This window comes from Haliaeetus albicilla, chromosome 16, assembly GCF_947461875.1.
Source record: "Haliaeetus albicilla chromosome 16, bHalAlb1.1, whole genome shotgun sequence".
In the NCBI taxonomy this organism is placed as follows: Eukaryota; Metazoa; Chordata; class Aves; order Accipitriformes; family Accipitridae; genus Haliaeetus; species Haliaeetus albicilla.
The window spans coordinates 24,792,472-24,813,992 of NC_091498.1; the positions used below are offsets into that span (position 1 = coordinate 24,792,472).

The 21,521-nt window shown below is 35.4% G+C and overlaps 1 protein-coding gene across 1 annotated transcript in view; it reads right to left on the bottom strand.

Moving 5' to 3' along the window:
- The window catches only part of ELP4 (elongator acetyltransferase complex subunit 4), a 154,553-nt gene that overhangs the window by 100,990 nt on the left and 32,042 nt on the right, over window positions 1-21,521 (bottom strand). Inside the window, exons 5-7 of the mRNA XM_069804006.1 lie at window positions 16,603-16,742; window positions 6,293-6,377; window positions 757-945 (exon numbers count right to left, since the gene is read on the bottom strand). Coding sequence (XP_069660107.1) covers window positions 757-945; window positions 6,293-6,377; window positions 16,603-16,742 — 414 coding nt within the window. The remainder of the gene's footprint in view (window positions 1-756; window positions 946-6,292; window positions 6,378-16,602; window positions 16,743-21,521) is intronic.

Consider the following 21,521-nt stretch of genomic DNA (forward strand, 5'->3'; position numbering starts at 1 on the left):
AATTAATATCTAAAATTATAGGTTCATTGTTCATTGCGAATAATAATTTTGCTTTTGTAAGTTACATTACCACTTGCAGAAAAAAAGACTATGTATGTTTTTCCTTTTGCTAAAATAGTTCATTTCCAGAAGATACATTTAAGTCTCCATATACTCTCAGGAAAGGTGCTGTTAGCAGCTTCTGATATTGCAGCTGGGATAATTACTCTGATACCGTAACCAGTTTGCTCCCGGTCCCAATACAAGGGGGTATTAGAATTAAAGTATAAAACCGTATCTTTCAGTTCCTGGCTTTAAAAACAACATCACACATCATCATAATGAGTATGACAGATGAACACAGTGGACTGAAATGTCTTGTATTGAAACTAAACAGCATTCTGATAGCAGTGGAAAAGTGTGTAGGGATGTTGTAAAAAAAAAAAAAAACCTAAGGAAGAGATTACTAGCAGGATTCTCTTTGCTTTTTTACAGTTTCTGAAATTTTGATAGTTTTTCAAAAAAGACTAAGACCCATATAAGGCAAAACTGTGTCTAAGATGGTTTTATGCGTAGGTCTTTGTAGATTTTGCAGCACGACTGTCCCGTGAAAGTATAGAAACACTAACAGTGAAGTTATGTTTTATCTTTGCCCTTTGAGAAAAAAAAAGTTTTCAAAATGTCCAAAATTGCATTTATTTTCTTACCACAAACTTTAGATTTTTGCTAACTAACTGATGTGTCAGCTATGAAATATAGCAAAGACAGTATTCCTACCTGGATAAGGTGAGCGGGCACTGTGATGATGCAGGCTGACAAAGATTTTCTGAGAAGGCCACGGAGAACATACAGGAATTTTGTAAGGCTATGAATATGTTCAGGAGTATCACTGCTACAAATGTCATCACCCCACAACATGGAACCCAGACTCTGAATTCCTATCCGCAAAATATTCTTTAGTTTCTTCTGTTGAAAAAAAAGAAAAAAGCGCCACTTGTTATTTTTTAAACATTAGGAGGAAAATGTCATGTAATGTATTAAAAAAATACAATTTATAGAATTCATATCCATAATAATGACATAGTTTACGTAATCATAGCTTAATCTCAGGTGATCTCATAAAAATTACAAACGGAAGGGCATTTTTTTCACTGACTAGATATCAAGCTATGCCAGATAAGCAAGTACAAGTGTAAGAGACAGCACGGAAATACTGAAAACTACTAACCTGTATTTTTTAACCAGCTAAATGTAAGTATATTCTGACACAAAATCCAACAATACTATGATTTTTTATGTCCTTTCTCTCCACCATCACTGCCTTAAAACATGTGCAAACGACCAGCTCTAAACTGGTCTGCTGGAGGGGCCTGACAGTAATCAAACACAACTTTTCCCTCTATTTTCAACTTTCCGCTGTGCTACTCTCATAACCTGACTATGCTGATTGTTAGCTTCAGTTTCACTTTTTCTGCTACTTCTAAATGAGCAAGGTCGGTGGCCTACCTCACCAACGCATGGCCCTTTCACTCTTGTAGAAGTTGCTAAGTATCACCTACACTCCTGCCAACTCCTCCCAACTAATGAAGGAAGGTTTACCCACAACTAGGGAGAAACAGAGGCTGATGGAGACATCAGTAGATTGTCTCTTAAGGACTACACCTTTCTGAAAGTCCTTGACATGAGTGTTTCTGGATCTGCTTTAGTTAGCTACTGGCTACTAGAATCTAAGCTGTTTTGACATGTAAAATGCTAAGCAGCCTCATGTGTTACCTACCTAAAGACTGTTTGCTGCCCTGCAGTACGCTGGCAGAAAAGCATCCAACAGAGGCAGTGGCTAAGATAAAGCCCCTTTTCTGAAGGAGCAGATTATGAAGCCGGAGTTGCAATTTGTTTACATAAAGTCAAATGTCATGTCTCATGATGACAAATCTCATTTCTGCTTATTTGATGTGACCTTTCCTGGTGATCTTTGAGAAGGATTTTAGGTATATTTGCTATTAACAGCTGAGAGAGAGACAATAAGCACCCTTGTTGAAAGACTTCCTGTACAAGGTGATCGAAGATACATTCCTAGAGTTCAGGGTTCATACTTAAAGGCCAGCTTTTTTTTTTTTTTTTTAATTTTATATATATATATATATATATATAAAAAACACTAGTTTAGATAAATAAAAGCTTCCAGGTACTTTTCATTACAGCAAAGTGCTTTGATAAACTGTAGATATTCATTTCCACCAGCTGGAATGAACAGTAACTATCAAGCACAAAACATTGCACAGCTGCTCTGGAAATCCAGAGGAAAGGTTTTGACAAGACAAGAGGCTACTCTTATAAAGACTTCCTTCTCCATATTGGGTAGACAGAGCCTGAGTTGTGAAACACAGTTAGTACCACATGGCTCTGCATTTATCCAACTCTCATGGCTTAGACAGTGAGCTAATCTGCCAATTCACTTACAAGCTTTGTGAAAGCGATATATGTTTTGCAGCCTTTTAGGCTTTACTTCTGTAAAGTTAACTTCTTACACTACTATGAAGATAAGGATAATAGCACAGGATAATACGATGCAATCTGACTTCTATGTATGATATTCGTTAGGCTCAGATGTTCAGAGTTTTAAAAAGAATAGGAAAAATAGAAGCTAGTCTAATATTCTTTAGTGACTTCTAATAAGTGCAGACTCATGCTTTTCTTGATGTGTGTTTAAGCAATAATACAAAATCAGACACTTAAGAAAACTATTTTATCCAGATATAATGGATACTGGCCATGCAGAGAAAGTGTTCTGGTATTTCAGCATTTCAGAGCAAACATACATAAAACTTACAGAAACTTTTTTAATGGGAAATATATTTTTTTCTTATGAAGAACACCCATAAGAACAAGATACAAACAGAGAAAAACTGTATCAGAGTATCAGTTCTCTTATTGGATAAAGGATTACAGATGCTTGTTTCACAACATTAAATCATAAGAGTTGTAAAAGATAAAGATATTAAAACACCAGATAATATCAGATGTATTTATTTTGGCCAGTAACAGAATTTCTACGAGAATAATTCTGTCAGGCCCACAAGGCCCTGACAAATGGCTTATTCTATAACTGTAATAGAAGAAAAGCATAAGTCTAATATTATATAACAACAAGCTTGCAGTAAAGAGTAGGATAACATTTTTTTAGATATACCACTAGATCTTTTATACTCTCACTAGTTCGGAAGTTTGGATTTTTATTTTTTACCCTTTTCCTGTAATTTTTGTAACAATGTTTGCTTTGGCAGCAAAAACCCAGCTCCAAGCAAACAAAAGCCCAATCCCCCCCAACTTTATTACCCTGAAAGTCAGCCAACTTGAGCTCCGAAGTATATCAAAGAATGTTAAGGAAATATAGTTGCCTATGGAAGTGCTGTTATCAAACATGAAACCCCCCAAATATTCTGAAACAAACAAGTGCTATTCTGTATGACTTAAAACCATGTTCAGTTTATAAAGGATTTATACTTAATGATCATCAGCAAATAGTTACTAGGAGGTTTTAGAAAGGATGTAAAACTGATGCTCGTATTTCTAGGTTGTAGGTCATTCAGACCCTCAATTTCTGGATAGATCTTGGCAAAAATGTTCCAGTTGGTGTGAACAAACAGGTAATTTGTTTGGTGAACTTCAGCCAAACTTTTCTGTAGCCTAATACCTCAAACAGGAATTATTGTCCTAAGGCCCACAAATTCATGCAGGGCAGTCAAGAAATATTAGTCTATGATGGTCATCAGCAGATGGTTCTATAAAACTAATGTTAATTAACCATACTACATCCTAGAGATGCCTGACCTCTATCAGAGGTCTACTAAACTTCTAATGGTAGTTTTCACTGATTTTCCTAACCATGTCAAACCTCTGTCAGCTGGGGTGAGTCGCATTCTGCTCACTTTTCTCCAGATTCCTCTTCAAATGGTAAAAAGGAGTAGTAAGTCTAAGTATCATTGGCATATTGATGTTAAAGTAGCCAAAAATATCTGAAAGTTTTACCAGTCAGGTTAAACTTTTTGACTCCAGATCCAACAAGCCTCCATAGTCTAGAAATTTTGGAAGGGTTATACTTCACAGTACAAAAAATGAAGCATTAACGGCATCAGCTTCTGTTATTCACAGACAATGATTAACGGATCTACTTAAAGTCAGTAAGTAAATCTCTTGAAAGTTCAGCATCTCCCTGCTACATTTTGGCCCTTGCAGTTTTCTCCGAACTTCATGAAAGCCACTGCCAATAGCACTCACCCAAAGGGGAGAGGATTATTTGGAGGGGAAGAGCATACATGCACAAACTTCTCAGAAGATTGTATTATTATTATTATATACAGGAAAGGACACAAGTCCAGAGGAATACAGGCTGGTCCTTACTCTACTACAATCTTCATATCTGGCTACTTAAAAAGTACTTCTGAAGGCTCAGTAAATAGAAGGGGATATGGAGTATCAGAGAGGTGAATTTCTCATAGATTTGCAAGATAAAAAGATCCAAGGCGTGTTCTGGGCTGTTACTACATTCAAATCTGGACATATTTTTACAAGTGTGTATTATATACTGCTTCTAAATGTACAAATCTGAGCATACAAAGAAAGATGATGCATGGCGAAAAGAGGAATCTTAAAAGAAAGTAACAGAAACTGCTCCAGGAAATCATATGCATCATCTCCCTTGGAAAAGAAACAACTACACAAGTGCTAATGGCTTTCTAGATGGATAAACTGGTCTGAAAAAGGACTCTTTTTCTAACTTTTAAAGCTTCACCTCAGAAATGTAAATACGTCATTTAGCAAATGTATACTTTTAAATTCATCTGAGTTAAAGTTCTAGTTTTGCTTTACTGACAGTAGTATGACTTTTTGAAACAATGAACAACAGGTGCAGAAAATAACTATCCATGCATGATGTTTGATTTTTCCCTGCTTGCAAGCAAAGAACCCCAAAATATTGGCTCTGACCAACCTTCATTTTCTTTTACATGTAAAAAAAAGTTCAGGAATACACAACGAAAAATAAGAAACACCAGCCTAATCTCTTCAGTAGGAGGTTTTTTGCTGGCTGAAGGTTGGCAGGGTGCTTGTTTCACTCGGCGCGGCTCTTTGCAGCCGGCAAGCTCTCAGGCTTCCACAAGACCTGTCACCGTGCGGGAGGAGCATCTCTGCACATGGTGCTGTATGGTAAGATGACATGTCTGTTGCCATGGCTACCACAGCGAGTGGGGAGAGGTGCCTGTCAGGGACCAATTTACTTCTCCAGACTGGCGCTGCCACCAAAGGGAAGGCAAACTCCCCCATAAATCTCAGCAGAGACTAAACACTGAGCACAAATAACCTAAATTTACACACAAGTGTTGTGTGCAGGTAATGTTTCTAAAACATATTGTTAGACATGAAAACATCCATTCCAACATTATCTTCCCAACAAAAATGATTTCTAAGATACTCAACTGGTAATACTACACAGTCTTGTATTATATTCTTTGAGGCTCTCCAGCATCTATACTAATTAACTGCTACTGTAGTAACATTTCTATTGCACAAAAATAATTACCTATCAATTAAGCATTAATATATACTATTTATTATTTCCATCAACTCCAGAAGACTCACATATTACTGAATATGGCAAAGAATAATAGATAGGGCACTGCTCAGATTAAAAAAGGGCTTTCAGCCTATGTTGTTATGCTTAAAATATTTTTGATTACCCACAGTATGATTTATGAAGAGTACAGAGATCTTTAGAAGTCTGGTAAGGTTTTTTGATTTGTAAGTTGAAATAGCAATCTTATTTCTTTACTTGTGTTTTAATGCTCGCTACATAAAGATGCACACCATTTAATTCATTAAAAAAGTCACTCTACTCCAGTTAAAACAAGATGTAAAAAATCTGAAAGTTTAAGATTAAATGTTCAGTCTCAAGAGTTTTGAACACATAATTGCTAAAGCAATAGCTTGAAAAAAATACTGCAGGCGAAAATATGTTTTGTTTAATTACATTATATTTGGTAATCCGTTTATTAGCTAACTGCACAGAATATGCATTTTACTGATGTTGGCTTACAGTTCTTTCTCACATGGTCTGCATATCTGTAACAGGCAAAAACTCCAAATGCACATTAAAATATGAACCACACTCTCTATTTACTTCACTTGTTTACTTTAGCAATGCTTAGAAACAGCTTGTTCCTTGTTACTTTGTCCAAGGCCTCCTTGTGCCACCCTTGAAAATTCAGAAAACAACATTATTTAGAGGATTATAGAAGAGTATGAGGGTCTTCAGTACCTGGGGATCAGAGCCATCAAACCCTTCCTGGTAAATGATCCTCTGAATGGACTGAAGCAGCCTTGAGTATGCACTGTTCATATTACTGTTGGTAAGAAGAAATAGTTTAGTAACATATTTTAATACTCTCCTATATGTCTCTAACAGCTGTATTAAAAATAAGCAGATGCAGCTTTCAGTCCGCAAGTGTCATATAGAAAAAAGTGTCATAAAAGAAAAAGCTCAAACTTCTCTGAATAAAGTTGACATTATAAGCAGTTGTGATTGCTTCATCTTAACCAGTTCAGTGCTCAGACATTTAGTGAAATCTGAAATCTCTAGGGATTAAGATAACTTAATTATGTCAGGCTCACTTACATCTAGAAGATTAATGATTTAATGTATCAACTTAAAGCTGAAACCATTACAGCAAAGTACTAATCTTCTATATCTGACAAAGATCTACACAATTGTTATTCCAAGTATATCTAATCAATGCCCTGATTGTCCTGGTTTCAGCTGGGATAGAGTTAATTGTCTTCCTAGTAGCTGGTATAGTGCTATGTTTTTGAGCTAGGTATGAGAAGAATGTTGATAACACTGATGTTTTCAGTTGTTGCTAAGTAGTGTTTAGACTAAAGTCGAGGTTTTTTCAGCTTCTGATGCCCAGCGAGCAAGAAGGCTGGAGGAGCACAAGAAGTTGGCACAGGACACAGCCAGGGCAGCTGACCCAAACTGGCCAACAGAGTGTTCCATACCATGGGATGTCACGTCTAGTATAGGAACTGGGGGGAGTGGAGGCGGGGGGAATTGCTGCTCGGGGACTAACGGGGCATCGATCGGCGGGTAGTGAGCAATTGCACTGTGCATCATTTGTATATTCCAATCCTTTCATTATTGCTGTTGTCATTTGATTAGTGTTATCATTATCATTATTAGCTCCTACTTTTCTGTTCTATTAAACCGTTCTTATCTCAACCCAGGAGTTTTACTTCTTTTCCCGATTTTCTCCCCCATCCCACTGGGGGGGGAGTGAGTGAGCAGCTGTGTGGTGCTTAGTTGCTGGCTGGGGTTAAACCACGACACTGATGAATAGAGTTGACCTTCTATTACTGGAAACTTTCATACATACAACTGCTACAACAATCAAAACCAACAAAAAATGAGAGAGACAACATTTTCACAATTAAAAAGTTCATGTAGTTAATTTGTTTTGGTTTTTTTTTAGTATTTTTTTTTCTGATACAGCACCAGAGCATAACATACATTCTGCTAATGCTACAGTTCCATTTTATATCCATATACTACAGGTGTTATTACTGCTTTATTTGCATGACAGCAGAATTGTGAGGTAGAATCTATTTTATGTATTATTTAGAAAGTACAAGATTAAAAAAAAAAGCAGCAAACTGGTGGCTAAAAATGTATTTAAGCATACTTAAAACCAAATGAAAGTTCAGCAAATCATGTCATCAAAGTCTTAGAAGGTCCAGGTCCTGCATGTCCAAAGCACTTCTTTAGATGTCCATCCCAGCCATGCTCTCCAGTCCACAGGCTAACACATACAAAGGACAGAAAGTCCTAATTTTTACTTTAAAAAAGCAAGCCAGTTGCTCACTTTTAAAAGACACATACTGTTTCCTTAAATCCCATAATGCATACTGGCTTGTGTGTCCAGACTTGATGTAGGTTCCTCACTGCAGCTGAGAGTTCAAGCTCTTCTATCTTTTCTAGCTTTGGCGTTTCCTTCTGGTCTCACTGATTACCATCAAGGGTTGTGGATTCAAACTTTTTTGTGTACTTCTTGGGAAATATGACATGTTATTTTGAAAATTTTGCCTCTAAAAATATTCTTACGTGCTCCAATCGTTTTATGTGTCTGGTAACAGCCCAGGTTGGAAGGGACCTCGAAAAATCACCTGGTCCAAACATTAATGAAACTATTTCTGTTACTTTAGTAAGAGCCAAAAATGTTATCCAAATGTATTTTAGTAATGAATACCTAAATAAACCCAAATAAACTTGCTTTCATACTTTTGCACAGGAGAGAAGACAACTTTTCTGAGAAGCACAAGAGTTGCAAACATCTGTCTTTTACACCATTGCTTTAACTCAGAATTCTGAGTTTCATTCAAGAAACCAGTATCAACCCAAACCCAACCCTCCAATGATATATTTTTTATAAACATCTGCAATCAAAAAAGTCATATAGTCATAATAATTTCAAGTTTTGAAATACTCAATGTCAGAAAACATTAAGATATGACCCTTCTCAGAGATAAATAAAAGGGAGAGTTTCCAAATTAAACTCTGCTTATTTGTTTTCAGATTTAGTACCCTAGAAGGCTACTGGTTAAACTGATGTATCTTAATAATTTAATACACTCTATGAAATTCACAGCTGAAAATAACTGGCAATATATAATCTCAGCGCGACATTTAACATGTAGTCTGCCTTGCTATACAAAAAAAAAGCATCTCAAACAGAAAAGAAAGAGTAAATTTTTGCTTATGAAGTCAATTACTTTCCTAGTGTTTAGTTGCAAAAGGAATGGCTGTTAAACGTTATACCTATACTGTCTTGTAGGTGTCAGTTTACAGGGAAGGTGGAGAGGAAGAGGGCTTTAGCCTCAATGCTAGCCAAAATGTCTTCTCCCCCCGTGTCTTCACATTATTGCCATATGTACACACAAACCTTGTTGCTTACACAGTGCTGCAATTTCTTCCCAGTTTTGCCAGAGCCAGCAAGAATCTGCAGCACTTTACAATAACCAGAAGCATTCGTGTATCCTTTTGGATATTCATTTATCCTTTTGGAAAAGTTAGAAACTGCTGCTCACCAACATTAGGAAGGAGTTTGCAACTATCTTATAGCCACAGCCAGGAACATAATATGTGTAATACGAAAAGATGACTGTGGTCTTCGTCACCACAAACCAGAATTTTCAAGTTTGTGTATCTATCACTTATTTTGCTTATGAGTATTACCACGCTATCTACAGGGATGCCAGAGAATATACTGCAATCACAATACTTGCCAATTCCTGATTCGTTACTAACTTGCTTTTAAAAGTTACTGGATAAAGGAATAAAATACCTAAAGCATTAGCAGAATTAAAAGGTTCCAAAATGAAAACAAACAAAAGAGATCTTCAGTTAGACAATCACAAAAAGATTTACAGCAAGGAAAGAATTAAAGAAAATAATGTATTGCGTACAGATTTTTTTAAGATGTAAAAATAGGTGCTCTTCTACTTGTTGCTGAAATACTGACCGTTTACTTGAATTTGAACCATGCTATGTAAATAAAGACATGAAAAATATTGTGTAAACCCTATTTATAAAAACAAATTAGATTACCCTTCTGGCAACGTTTGTCATAATATTTAAGGAAGGAAATAAGATATTTCTAATTTTTTCATTTCTAGTCTTTTTTTGGATTTGTTACTAAAGACCATTTAATTCTGATAATGAGTTTAAACAATTCCTTCTTTACTCTTTTTTTTTTTGTTTAGCAATTTAGTAATGGATAAAGCAGGAGCTGGCTAGAAGGTATCCGGGTTACAATGGAGCCTCTGGCTTCTCTGTTGATAGTTTCTAAGCAGTTAACAAAGGTTAGGTTATCAAGGATATGACAAATAGCCTTATTATGTATAAAGACACCCCATTAGGCAAGACCGTTACACCTGTTTTATCTAAATTTATTGGTAAATCTAGACTCTAGATAAATTTATTCTTTTTCAAAAGCACATATATTCTTAAGGTAAAATTTATGAGCATTATGGAAAAACTACAGCTTAATTATTTTATTTCACTTGATTATCAAACTTTCTCTTTTGGTTATTGCAACTGAACAACAAGGACTGAAGTAGACAGGTAGAAAGTAAGCCTTTTCTGTGATGCACAGTTATCACAGAGGATATTTCCGCCTTCCTGTTAAGTACCAGCTTTAGCAATGCAACAAAAAGGACACCAGAATATCCTAGCAACAACAGCCACAAACAGTTGCTGTCAGCCGCATAACCCCGTTAACCTGGTCCTAGCATTAGGACCAGGACATAACTGCCTTTCCCTAACATAAAAAATAATGAGATAAAAAAGAGAAGGTTTATGCCTTCTTTTGGCACCAAACACCCAGTCCCATTTACTACTTCCTTTAGGAGAACAGACTTCCCAATCCCTTTTCAATTAATGTTTATCATGGGGCAATGAACTTCTACCCATCTTGGGTGATTATCCAAATGGGGACCCTGTAATCTAATTTAGCCATCAGGTACCAGAACTGCAGAAAGGAGAGCAAACACAGCACTCCTCATCTCCCTCCGTCAAAAAGCAGGTACACACACGTGTGCAAAAACACCGGAAAGAAAAGAAAGATTGATCCAAACTTTAAGGTGAACAAATGATGTATATAACCTCCAAATCTGATCTTTAATTGCAAAGTAAAAGGCCAGTCAATAACTTAGTTCTGTCTAATCAGTCAAAGAATCTCCTTTCTTTGCAAGTCTGTAAAGAAGCCAAGTGCTTGTGTGGATGGGAAGAGAGGGACATATGTATAGATACACACGATTTCTAAAAAGGGCCAAGAGTTTCTGGCCCAAATAAATTCTCACTGAAGAACAGTTTAAATAAAACAGGTTTCTTAATGTGATGCTAAAGAATTAGAAGTACCAAGATGATTCGGTCCTTTTTACAAATACATGGTTCTTATGCCACAAAACATTATGACAAAGGACCTTGCTTATTAAAAGATGCAGCACTGATTTTCCAAGGATTGTAAAATATATGTTCACTATACTCACTGTTTCTGTCAGGAGAGTATAACCTGTACAGGAAAATGTGGTACATTACTTTTCTTGTACATTTTCTGCCTTAACTGCATAATCTGTGCTTTGTCATTACATCCCTGAGCGGTCAAAGGCAAGGAGAGCAAAGGATTGTTCTTGTTCCCCATCCCTTCCCAAAGAAAAGAAGTGGGAGGAAGAGAACTGTTCCAAATTTCAAGGAGGAAAAATGAAACCTAAGGCCTCCAAAGCTAGTCACCCTCTAACTGAAAAAGAAAAGGAAAAGTAAGGCTGGTCAACAAGGTGAATTCTAGGTGCATCTAACAAGTTACAGATTAAGTACATTCTTTGAGGAACGTTAATTACATACAAAAGTAGCAGGTCTCTATCAGAGAAAAAACCCACCCAAAAAGGACAACACTTAGGGAATGCCTTACTCACATCAGTACATATGATAATTTAATCAAAAACTACAATAAAAATATACTGAGCTTCTAAAAATCTTTCTTTACAATTACTAGCTTGTCATTGCAGAACATATAGCTTATGATCTCAACGTAGAATGTGTATGTTGGGTTAGGTACACTTTCCATGATGACTATGTAACTTAAGGTGCTCTTCAATGGCTGTAGTTACAGGACTATAACAATTTATTTCAGCCTGAACTTAAGCCATGCTGTGCTCTGCAACATTACAAATATTTAGAATGGATCATGCTAGCTAAAATAATGTGGAAACACTTTGAGAAGAGGAAGAAGTTTTTTTGTTTTTTTTTTTTTTTTCTCGCTAATTCCTAATTTTTTGCAACTTCTGATACTGTAACAACATACTGTTGGTACTATATCAACAACAATGCCGTTTACTTACTGAAAATTATATATTAGGCAAAACTATCAGTTTCCACTTCCTCCTCAACCTCTGTATTAGTGACAAAAGCAAAATGTTCTTAGAATCAACCCCCCCCACTGATTTTGGTCTGCACTCCTACACGATTGAAGCAAAAACTTCATTCAGAAATGTCTTTATTGATAAATATCTTGCAAAGTATACCCTTTAGAAAGTCATGAAATCTTTTGCAAAGATCCCATAATACATAGCCTATTAATGTAAATTATTTCAATAATGAACTATCCCCTTTCTTAAAAATGCCTCCTTGTTTTTTAAGGATTTGTCAGCTTTCAGTGTTAACACATTTTCTGTCAATCTTCTTTAGATAAAGGAAATTGAAAAAATAATATTTTTAGAGATTTTCTGGATTTCAAGTCATTTTTGTAACTTTTTTTTTAGTTCCTTCCAGTCTATCAGTACTCTTTTTGAGGTACTGCCAGCCTAATAGATGACAGAGCTTTCACAATGCTGTATAGGTAATTAGCATTATACAATGAGATGTTTTTTTGGCCATGCATCTAAGACCATAGCCTGAGAACCTTATGTTTAAGAAATTATATCCTCTAAGTGGAGACATGCTAACTAGCCATGTCCATGCTCCTAGTTCACTGTAACCCAGTGTAAAAGAGTTTAGCTCAAGCTCTCAGTGGGACCTTCAGGCAATTGAAGATGAGGTCTAATACAAATTGTTGACTTCTACTGGAAGGGTTAACTGTGACTATCATATTACTTTCTTTCAAATCATTGTCTAGAACAGAAATTTTTACTATTCTATGATATAGTGAAGTTAGCTTTAGAAGCCAGAAGCATTGTATTGATTTTCCAAACAGTAATGCCAACAAAATAATATCCTTTCCCTCCCCCTTTTATAAACTTTCTTTAATGAAATCATCCTGACAGGACTGTGAGCTTGTTTTTGTTCCTTGAGAAAGGAATGCTTCCTTCAGAATCTCATCACAATATTTGTAAAAAATACAGTACAAGCCTGTTGGGTTTCTATAAAAGCATAAACGTTTTGAGAGCAGTGAAATACTTGGTAACATTCATACTTAGTATTGGATTTAATACACTGTGACTAATGTGTATTAAAGAATCACAGAAGATAGGGATGAAAAGGACCTCAAGAGGTCAGGTAGTCTATCTTCTTGCCCCAAGGCAAGTTGAACTACATATAAACCATCTCTGACAGATATTTACCTAACTTGGCCCTAGAAATATTCAATGATGGAGATTCTACAATACTCCCAACCTATGTCTGCAAGGCAACTTCTTCTCGTGCTAATCATTAGAAAAATAACTCCTTATTTCCAGCCTGTACTTCTACTGCTACAGTTTACTGTAGCTCATTACTGCTTGTCCTACCTTCAGCAGACAACAGTTACTACCCTCTGTATGTCAGTTTTTAATGTGCTTCAAGACTCTGCTTAGATTTGTCTAAGAACTTCCATTCTTCCGTCATGGGCCATATATCCCAGTTCTAGATGTATACGCATCTTCACAGCCTTCTCTAACTGACCCAGAGTTTTCCTGAAGGATGCTATCAAAAACCGGACAGCCTTGTTATGGCTGAGCAGAACAGAAGTACTTTGCACATCCTCCACGTTAAATTCCAGTTTATCACCTACATGCCTTAAGAATTATGCTTTTTGGCAGCATTAATCACAGAACACTGTGAATACATTTTATATTCTGGAGACCTGCTACACTATTTTATTTGTTCAATTAATTATTCCTACTACTATGATATTCGGCATGTCTTCATTGAATTCCATATAGCTCATTCCAGATCATCGACCTAAATCTTCTTGAATTCTAATTCTATTATCTAATCTGCATGCAATTATTCCACTTTTTTTCCAAATTTGACATTATGACTACAAGAAAGATACCCATTGCTCAGGATACATATCAAGCCAAATTAGTACCAGATTATCACCAGACCCAACACTGGGATAAAGGTACTTCACTCAGGTTCAACTGTGACTCAATGACAGCTTATTTAGAAGATAAGGATTTAACAATCAACATGACAAAAAGAAAACTGTCAAACCAGTCTATGTTCCTCCTTTGACATGATAACAGACTTTATCAATGGAGAATATCTCCCATTTTATTTTAGAACCTTTTGGCTCTATCCCAGTTAAATACCCACAAGCAAACAAAAGAAACACATACTGGGTGAAACTACCCTAGAAGCTTAAAAATAGATTATATTATTTTTTCTGGTACTTTTCGGAGCACTGGTGTTATCCCACAGATGTCCTCACCTTCTCCTCTCCTTAAAGACAGGTATTGCTTTGGCCACACTTGACTTTGTGGAATTTTGACAATTCTTTACATTTTACCAATGAACTTGATTAGGTCCCAGCTTGAAAACATTTATGTATTTTCTAACCCAGTCTTTCCTTATGTAAATTGGGTAGTCCAATTTGCTGATATTAACTGTGCTAGGTGCACATCAATTTGGGGATCAGTGTAATGGGAGAAACAGCTTTTCTCCACTTCCATGATCTTTTAAGAACTCCATTTATACAACACTGATGAACAGAAGTTGAAATTCTAATTCAGTTTATTTTTTAAATGTGTGTCAAAATTGAATGACTGTAGTTATGGGAAGCTTAAATCTTCCATTTCTCTACAGAGTAATAATCTTTATTTCAGAGGCTGTAATTCTGAAATATTCCTCCCACCTTGTCTTAACTTTACCTAGTGCAACCTTTTTAATACAGGGAATCCAAAAGCAGTGGTGTTTGTTGTCAGGAAAGACAATAATCAAAGTCAGAAGACAAATGATCTACTGTAAATGAAGAAACAGATGTACACATCTTCACAGTTCCCACAGATTTCTGTCTGAGTTCACTATTCCCCATGTGTTCTTTATTCCTCCCTGTCCCTTATCACATTGCATTGTGGTCTAAGAAAACAATGTTTAGAGTGGTGGTTGTCTATTACCTTGGTACCTGCCTTTACTCCCAACACCACAATTCTTTCATTTGCTCAAGAGAGGCTTCCTGAAAGAGACCCATATTGTGGGTATAGGTAGAAGAAAAGGAGAATAAGCCTTCCAAAATCCATCTTTATTTGATTAAGTTCCTCACCTCATCACTCTGTGCGCTAGCAATTTGCCAAGCAAATTAACTAAATACAATATTTCCATTAGATTAAAATTAAAAATAAGAATAGAATTCATATAGTAAGAATGATGAACTTTTATCAGGATAGCACACAAGGAAAATATCAGAGTTAAGCACTGCTTATAAAATCAAATGCATAAAAGTTAAAGTCTGTTTCCAATACTATACATATGAGTTAATTTGATTTTAATGTAAAATGTACAAATACTTGACAGCCATATAGTTAGTGGAATTAAGCCCAGTCATGAGACATTCCAGTTAGCTAGAGAAAAGACAGAAAGGGAGTTAAACTGCTCAATAACAATATAAGCACTTGCAACCTATCTGTCAGATACTCTTGTGTCTATCCTCTATGACTCTGCTACTAAAAAAAAAATAATTATACATAATATATATATAAAGTTGGTTCAAATATTTACTACAGAAAGAATAGAATGTAAGTTCTCTGCTTTCTCCTGAAGGTGTTTTCAAACCAGTGCCATTTGATCATGTCACACAGAAACAAATCATAGAGACTTGGCTTTTGCTCTTCTACAGCTCTAAGAAAGGCGTTTCATACTGCACATCTTTCATAAATCTCAGTTTTTACATCTGACTGTACTGTAATGAAAATCAATCACAATAAAGCATACCATACTATTACTGCTTCCAGGAGCTGGCCCTATACAGTGGGATCTATAAAACTAGGTATTATATAAATTAAGCGACTGGGCTGAACAAAGAGATTGCTAGCCCATATTTGATGTTTGACTTGACTTGAAATGTCTCCAAGAAAGATACAATGGATGTGTGTGCTACAGGCTAATATGAGTCTTTGCTACTGTCACTCATTTTCTCTTGGTCTTCCTTAATTCATTACTGATAGACATAAACAATAATAAGTTATTCATTCAGAGAAGAGTTTATGATCTTCTCTGGAATTAGGGGTGTTGTGTAAGACATAATTAGTGATTGTAATTCTATTCACAGTATTTTGTATTTTCCTTAGGTGAAGCTGTAGGATGTAAGAAGTGAAAGTCACATAATAAACTAATCTGATATAGCATTCTAAGCTATGTAGGTCAAGAATGGCCTGTCTTCTTAGCCCTAAAAACTGTATGGATATCTTCCTAAGACTGATAGCCACCTGACACACACATCTCTGAAAGCTGATGGGGCATGGTGCTCAGGGAGTAGTTCACAGACAGATAGTTTTCCCCAGTCCCCACACTCAGCTGTCAGTAGGGCTGGACTGAACATGCAGCTGTGTCCTAGGCTGTCCTAGTAATGTCTGCCTTAATTGTCCCTGCCAACTTGCTTCCTCCCGCAGCTGAGGAGTCAGTATACTGAGCTGTCCCTGTGCCACCGCAGCTTTGCTGCCAGTCATGGCATGTAGCACTGACGTGAGAACCACAGCTGAACTGCTTGTGAGCCATGTGCGGCTACAAGATTTTTCACAGCAAGTGTAGATGCAAAAATATCCTTTACTACTAATATGCAGACAAAATTTGAACACACAACAGAAGCATGCGGTGTTACAACTTACCGCGTTTTCATTTTAGGCTGTGAAGACAATTCTTCAGGAAGGTAAAAACTGTGCCATTTTATGGACTGAAACAGTTCTGGAGACATTGTTTTAGAAACATCATAATAATGGCCAAACTTTGTAGATGTTGTTGGGCTAGCCTGTGAAAACAACAATACTGATTACAATAACATATTAAATTATTATCTGTCAAAAGAAAATAATTAACTAGCTATACACTTGAAAGAAATCTCGGGGGTTTTTCCCATTCAGCTGAAGTATAAGCTTCAAGTAGAACAACATTATAATATTTACTACTAAGTTTTGGTTCCCCTGTTGACATTCTATAATGTGAATTTTTCACACAGAATTCAACCCTTACCGTTCCAAGTTGCATCACCAAGTGCAGTCAGGTACTTAAGAGAATATATTTTTTTACGTTCTAGACATATGATCACGAATTACAAAAGGCCAGATATATGAAACGTGCAGACCATGATGTGTTCCGTCTATCTGATTTTTCAGTATCTGGGAATTATATGGTGCTACAGAAACATTTTCAGTTGACTTTGAAAATGTTTCACTTCATTTATTTATGATCAGTAAGAAAAATACCATTGCAAATGTTTCACTTTATTTATGATCAGTAATAAAAAATACCATTGCATCTTCACATACCTGATTTTAATAGAAAATTGTAAAAAAGAGGAAATAGTTAAAAACTACTTTAAATTTCTTGAATTTTGAAAAAATAGCAGGTTAAGTGTTACACAGACATTACACACAATGACCATCATTTACTATAATGAAGATACGTTTTTATCAGCTCTCAATTTTGGGTATATAAAACATCATAAACCTCCCAAATTTAATATACACCATAGCAGGAATTACACATTTTGAATATGTTTTGCTAGTAAATAAACAGAGGAAATGAATGCATATTTTTATTCCACATAAATGGAATTCAGCATGCAACCTGCAACACTATTTGAATTACACATGTAATGTTAAAAATCCTCTAGACTGTTATAATATGCAGTATTCAAGTATGTAATAGCTGTCTGCTACAGGAATTGAACAGTTTTAGCTCTTCATGTAACAAACCATTTTCTTCATCTTTTCTGCCCTTCCCATTAAAAAACAAAGTGCTATCCTAGAAAGAACAGTCAAGCAGAGTAAACCTCAGAGGCAAGTTAGTTTCTTCCAGGGAAGGAAAACACTTGGCACAAATGTAAACCACTATGTAGTATTTTTTAAGGTACACACTGTAAAGGAGTAACAGATTACCAAAGCAATATTAAAATTGATCTTTAGGTTATGGCACAAACACCACTGTGCTCCTGATTAGATTATCTCTCATCGACTGTTCTAACTCTTTTGAGGAAAAAGGTCATTTAGAATAACCAAACAAGTTTCATAATACAAGTATCAATCAAAACCACGGTATTTCTAACTGGTAAGACGCCTTGACCAAGAAAGGTGCTCGATCCTAGACTTTTAACAGCAGCTTTGCAGGTGAAAAGAAAGATCACCTTTTAGTTTATTTTGAAGACAACCACGCTAAGCCTGGACTGCATCTGAAGTGTGCATTGTACAATGCAGGAATGTGCAAAAATACTTTTAAGTAATTTTTCTGTGTCCCAACTCCAAGACTTACCACTAAGCTGAACCCCCCATAAGACCCAAGAGCCACCTCACATATTAAATGATAAGGTATTAAAATAAAATGAAATATGTCAATGCTTGTGAAAGAGAACAGGTGAGACAGAAAAAGTAAGAGCTGAAAGTAAGACAGATGTTGAAGACATATTCACACTGCGGAAGAGAATGCCTTTTAAAGGTCGTTCTGAAGAGAAGTTTGGATTGGTAGGTGAAATGAAATGCTACTTACTTTGTACTTAAAAACATGGAATTACTTTTGAAAAATGACCAGAAATACCCCCAATAATTTCAAAAGTTTCTCAGTAGGTTCTGTAACAACTTAGAACATTCTGTAAAAGGATTTTTCTTTTAAGCAGGCCAATATATAAATTTTATATGCTGTCTGAAAGTTGAGCAGGGTTATGTGTGTATGCAGTGAAAATTCTTTGGAACGACTTCTGCTCCAACTTCAACATCTGCTATTCTTGCTACATACAGGAATGACGATAGGTATACTGAGTAATTACAATAATGGCATCTCAATAATTTTTCGTGTGTTCAGCAACAAATTACTAAGTTCCCACTCCAATTATTACAGAAAGCTTGTGCTTTTCATAAACCTTGGTCTTGCTAATAAAATAAGTACTATAACAGTAAAAAAAAAGAATACAGACATGCCAGACATGGCCATGTATTTATAATTAGATTTCTGAACTCAATCATGCTATGTACTTCCACAATTTTCTTTCATGCTTCAGCTTACCAAAAATATATTAAACTGTTAAGATTAATTACAATAATTTGATTTAGGGTAAATATTTTGAAATTATTTGATTAATGGATGTGAGGCCTGGTCAGTTATCACAGAATATAAATAGTAACAATAATACAATATCTTTCCTACAAAACCAATAGAATAACCAAACTAACCCCAAACTTTTCATTAAAACAAATAATTAGTTTTTAATTTAAAAAACCCACAAAATTGCTCATGTATATCTAGTCATAAAAGGGACATCAGTTTTACACAAAAAAAGATAGAAAAACACATTCTCTAAGTCAGTGTTTCAATTTATTTATCAGCACATGATTTTTAAAGAAGGAAGTCCAACAAAACATAACAATCTATCAAAATCTAAATATTTTTAATGTAAAATGTAATGTTATTTAAAATGAAGATTCTGAAAGCAATTTAAACAGGGGCTGTTCTTTGGCCTATAATCTATTCTTTATCCGGATTACAGATCAGAATGTTTTTACTGCAATCTCTGCCAGAGCTCATCTTTTTATTGTGTACTTCCAAGCCCCCTTAATGTTTTAGAAAGGCCTTGACTAACTGAACTTTGATCTGATGTCTTCATTGAGAAAAGCTCCAGGTTGCCCATTTCAGATGCAAATCCTTACTGAGGCCCAATAGAGTTTAGTAAAGACAGCAAAAAAGAAGAAACAAGAAGTTTCCAGGATCCTCTTTGAGAATCCTGAGGCACATTGGTGTCCTTAATCCACCCTGCTGCATGGATTAAGGTAGGTGATAACCTCTCTTGATTCAAAAGAATAAGCACAGTGCCTACAAACTGGGTGGAGACTAGGATTTGGCTATAATAAAACACCATGCAATAAAAGCTCGGTCTATGTCAGAAGCCTATGAATAGGCCTCAATGTACTGCATTCCCAGGCTTAGCGGGGAAGCTTGCAAAAAGCCTACCTGAATCAAGTAAGCATGAATAATCTGCCTTAGCAGAATGACCATGGAGAGTGCGAAGCAGAGACTTTCCATTCCTCTTAAGTTTGATCTGATAAATTTATTAGTGGATTGGAGGCTCAAGCCTGTTCTTTCCTGGATTCCTGTTTTGCACAAGGAGAAATACACTAAATTGTCAGTGAGCAGAGTGTGCTTTTATGCTACCGTCTGCTGTTAATGTTTCTAATTGCAATACTAATGTGCTAGAAATCTCAGATTTAGGATGAATCAAGGCAGAAAATTGATTTCATGCTGTGACAGTTTATATATTGCCCCAAGAACATAAGCAGTTCATTCAAAAAAAAAAAAAAAAGAAAAAAAAAGGAAAAAAACACACTGTCTTGCATTGCAAAATAGGCTATCCACATACTCAAAAGTTTAAATGAAATTAACCTCTGATACAGATGAAAGTAACAAACTGGCAAAGGCACATCAAGCACAACATGACCTGTTACTGTGACAGATTTCTCATAAATCTTCTGTCTTTTTCCGATATACAAGGTATGTGCAATATGTAAATAGAAACTGTGATAGTTATGAAGAGTACTAATATAAATACCATGCATAAGAACAAAAATGAGTTATCTAGCTAGTATATAGGGGGTCTAATAAATGGGAAGGGAATATCTGAACTATTAATGAAAATCTCTTTTATTACTTAGAAATAAAAACTAAATTAAGCATCAAAGACAGCTTTTACTCAGCATTCTTACTTCATATGTAAAGCCAGATACTGGATGGAAAAGTTTTCTGCTAACATGTTTAGAGTTCTAGTTAAAAGCAAAGCTATTTTCTCTCTTTCATGCTTGAAACTATTTGACAGTAGTTTTTGAAAATGCACTAGTTTATTAGTTCAATCAGTTTGGAAAATATGCCTTGATATTTTATTCAGTGTTATTTTTTTTTCTGCCAAAAGTAAATTTAAAGAATAAATCACAGCCAAAGTCATTCATTAAATGATAGTATTAAGTGTATTAAACATCCAGGGTGCTGCAAAGCAACATCAGATTTTTCCTCAATGGAGTATATTCACCAATCAAATTAATTTAGCACACCACCAAAATTTTATGATAAGTGCATTATAAAATATTGAAAAATATAAATTTCAAAACTATCCTTCACTAATTAGAATATCCTGAGGAATTTTAGGGATGTATAGCTAGCTTAAGAATTAACTTTTATTTGCAAGTTTTAATTTTTTTATAAATTTAACATACACATAAAAATTATTGTACCTCAACTATTCAGAATGATCAGCATCCAATTCAGCAAGCAGCAATGACAACAAGGGAAACAACCCACAAAAGATTGACCATTTTATTCTATCTTGCATAATCAACTTTCAAATAATTGAGGACAAGTACATTATGTATTGTAGAGAAATATTATATTAGTGGAAGAATTGATTACTTCTATGAAGGTATAGAAGATGAGTGCACACCTAACTGGATTATTTATGTTTTTCTATTTTGTTAGGACATCAGAACACTATTTGTTAAACAACATGCAATTCTTTCCATATCAATGTACGAGGAATTCTGCTGGATTTTAAAAC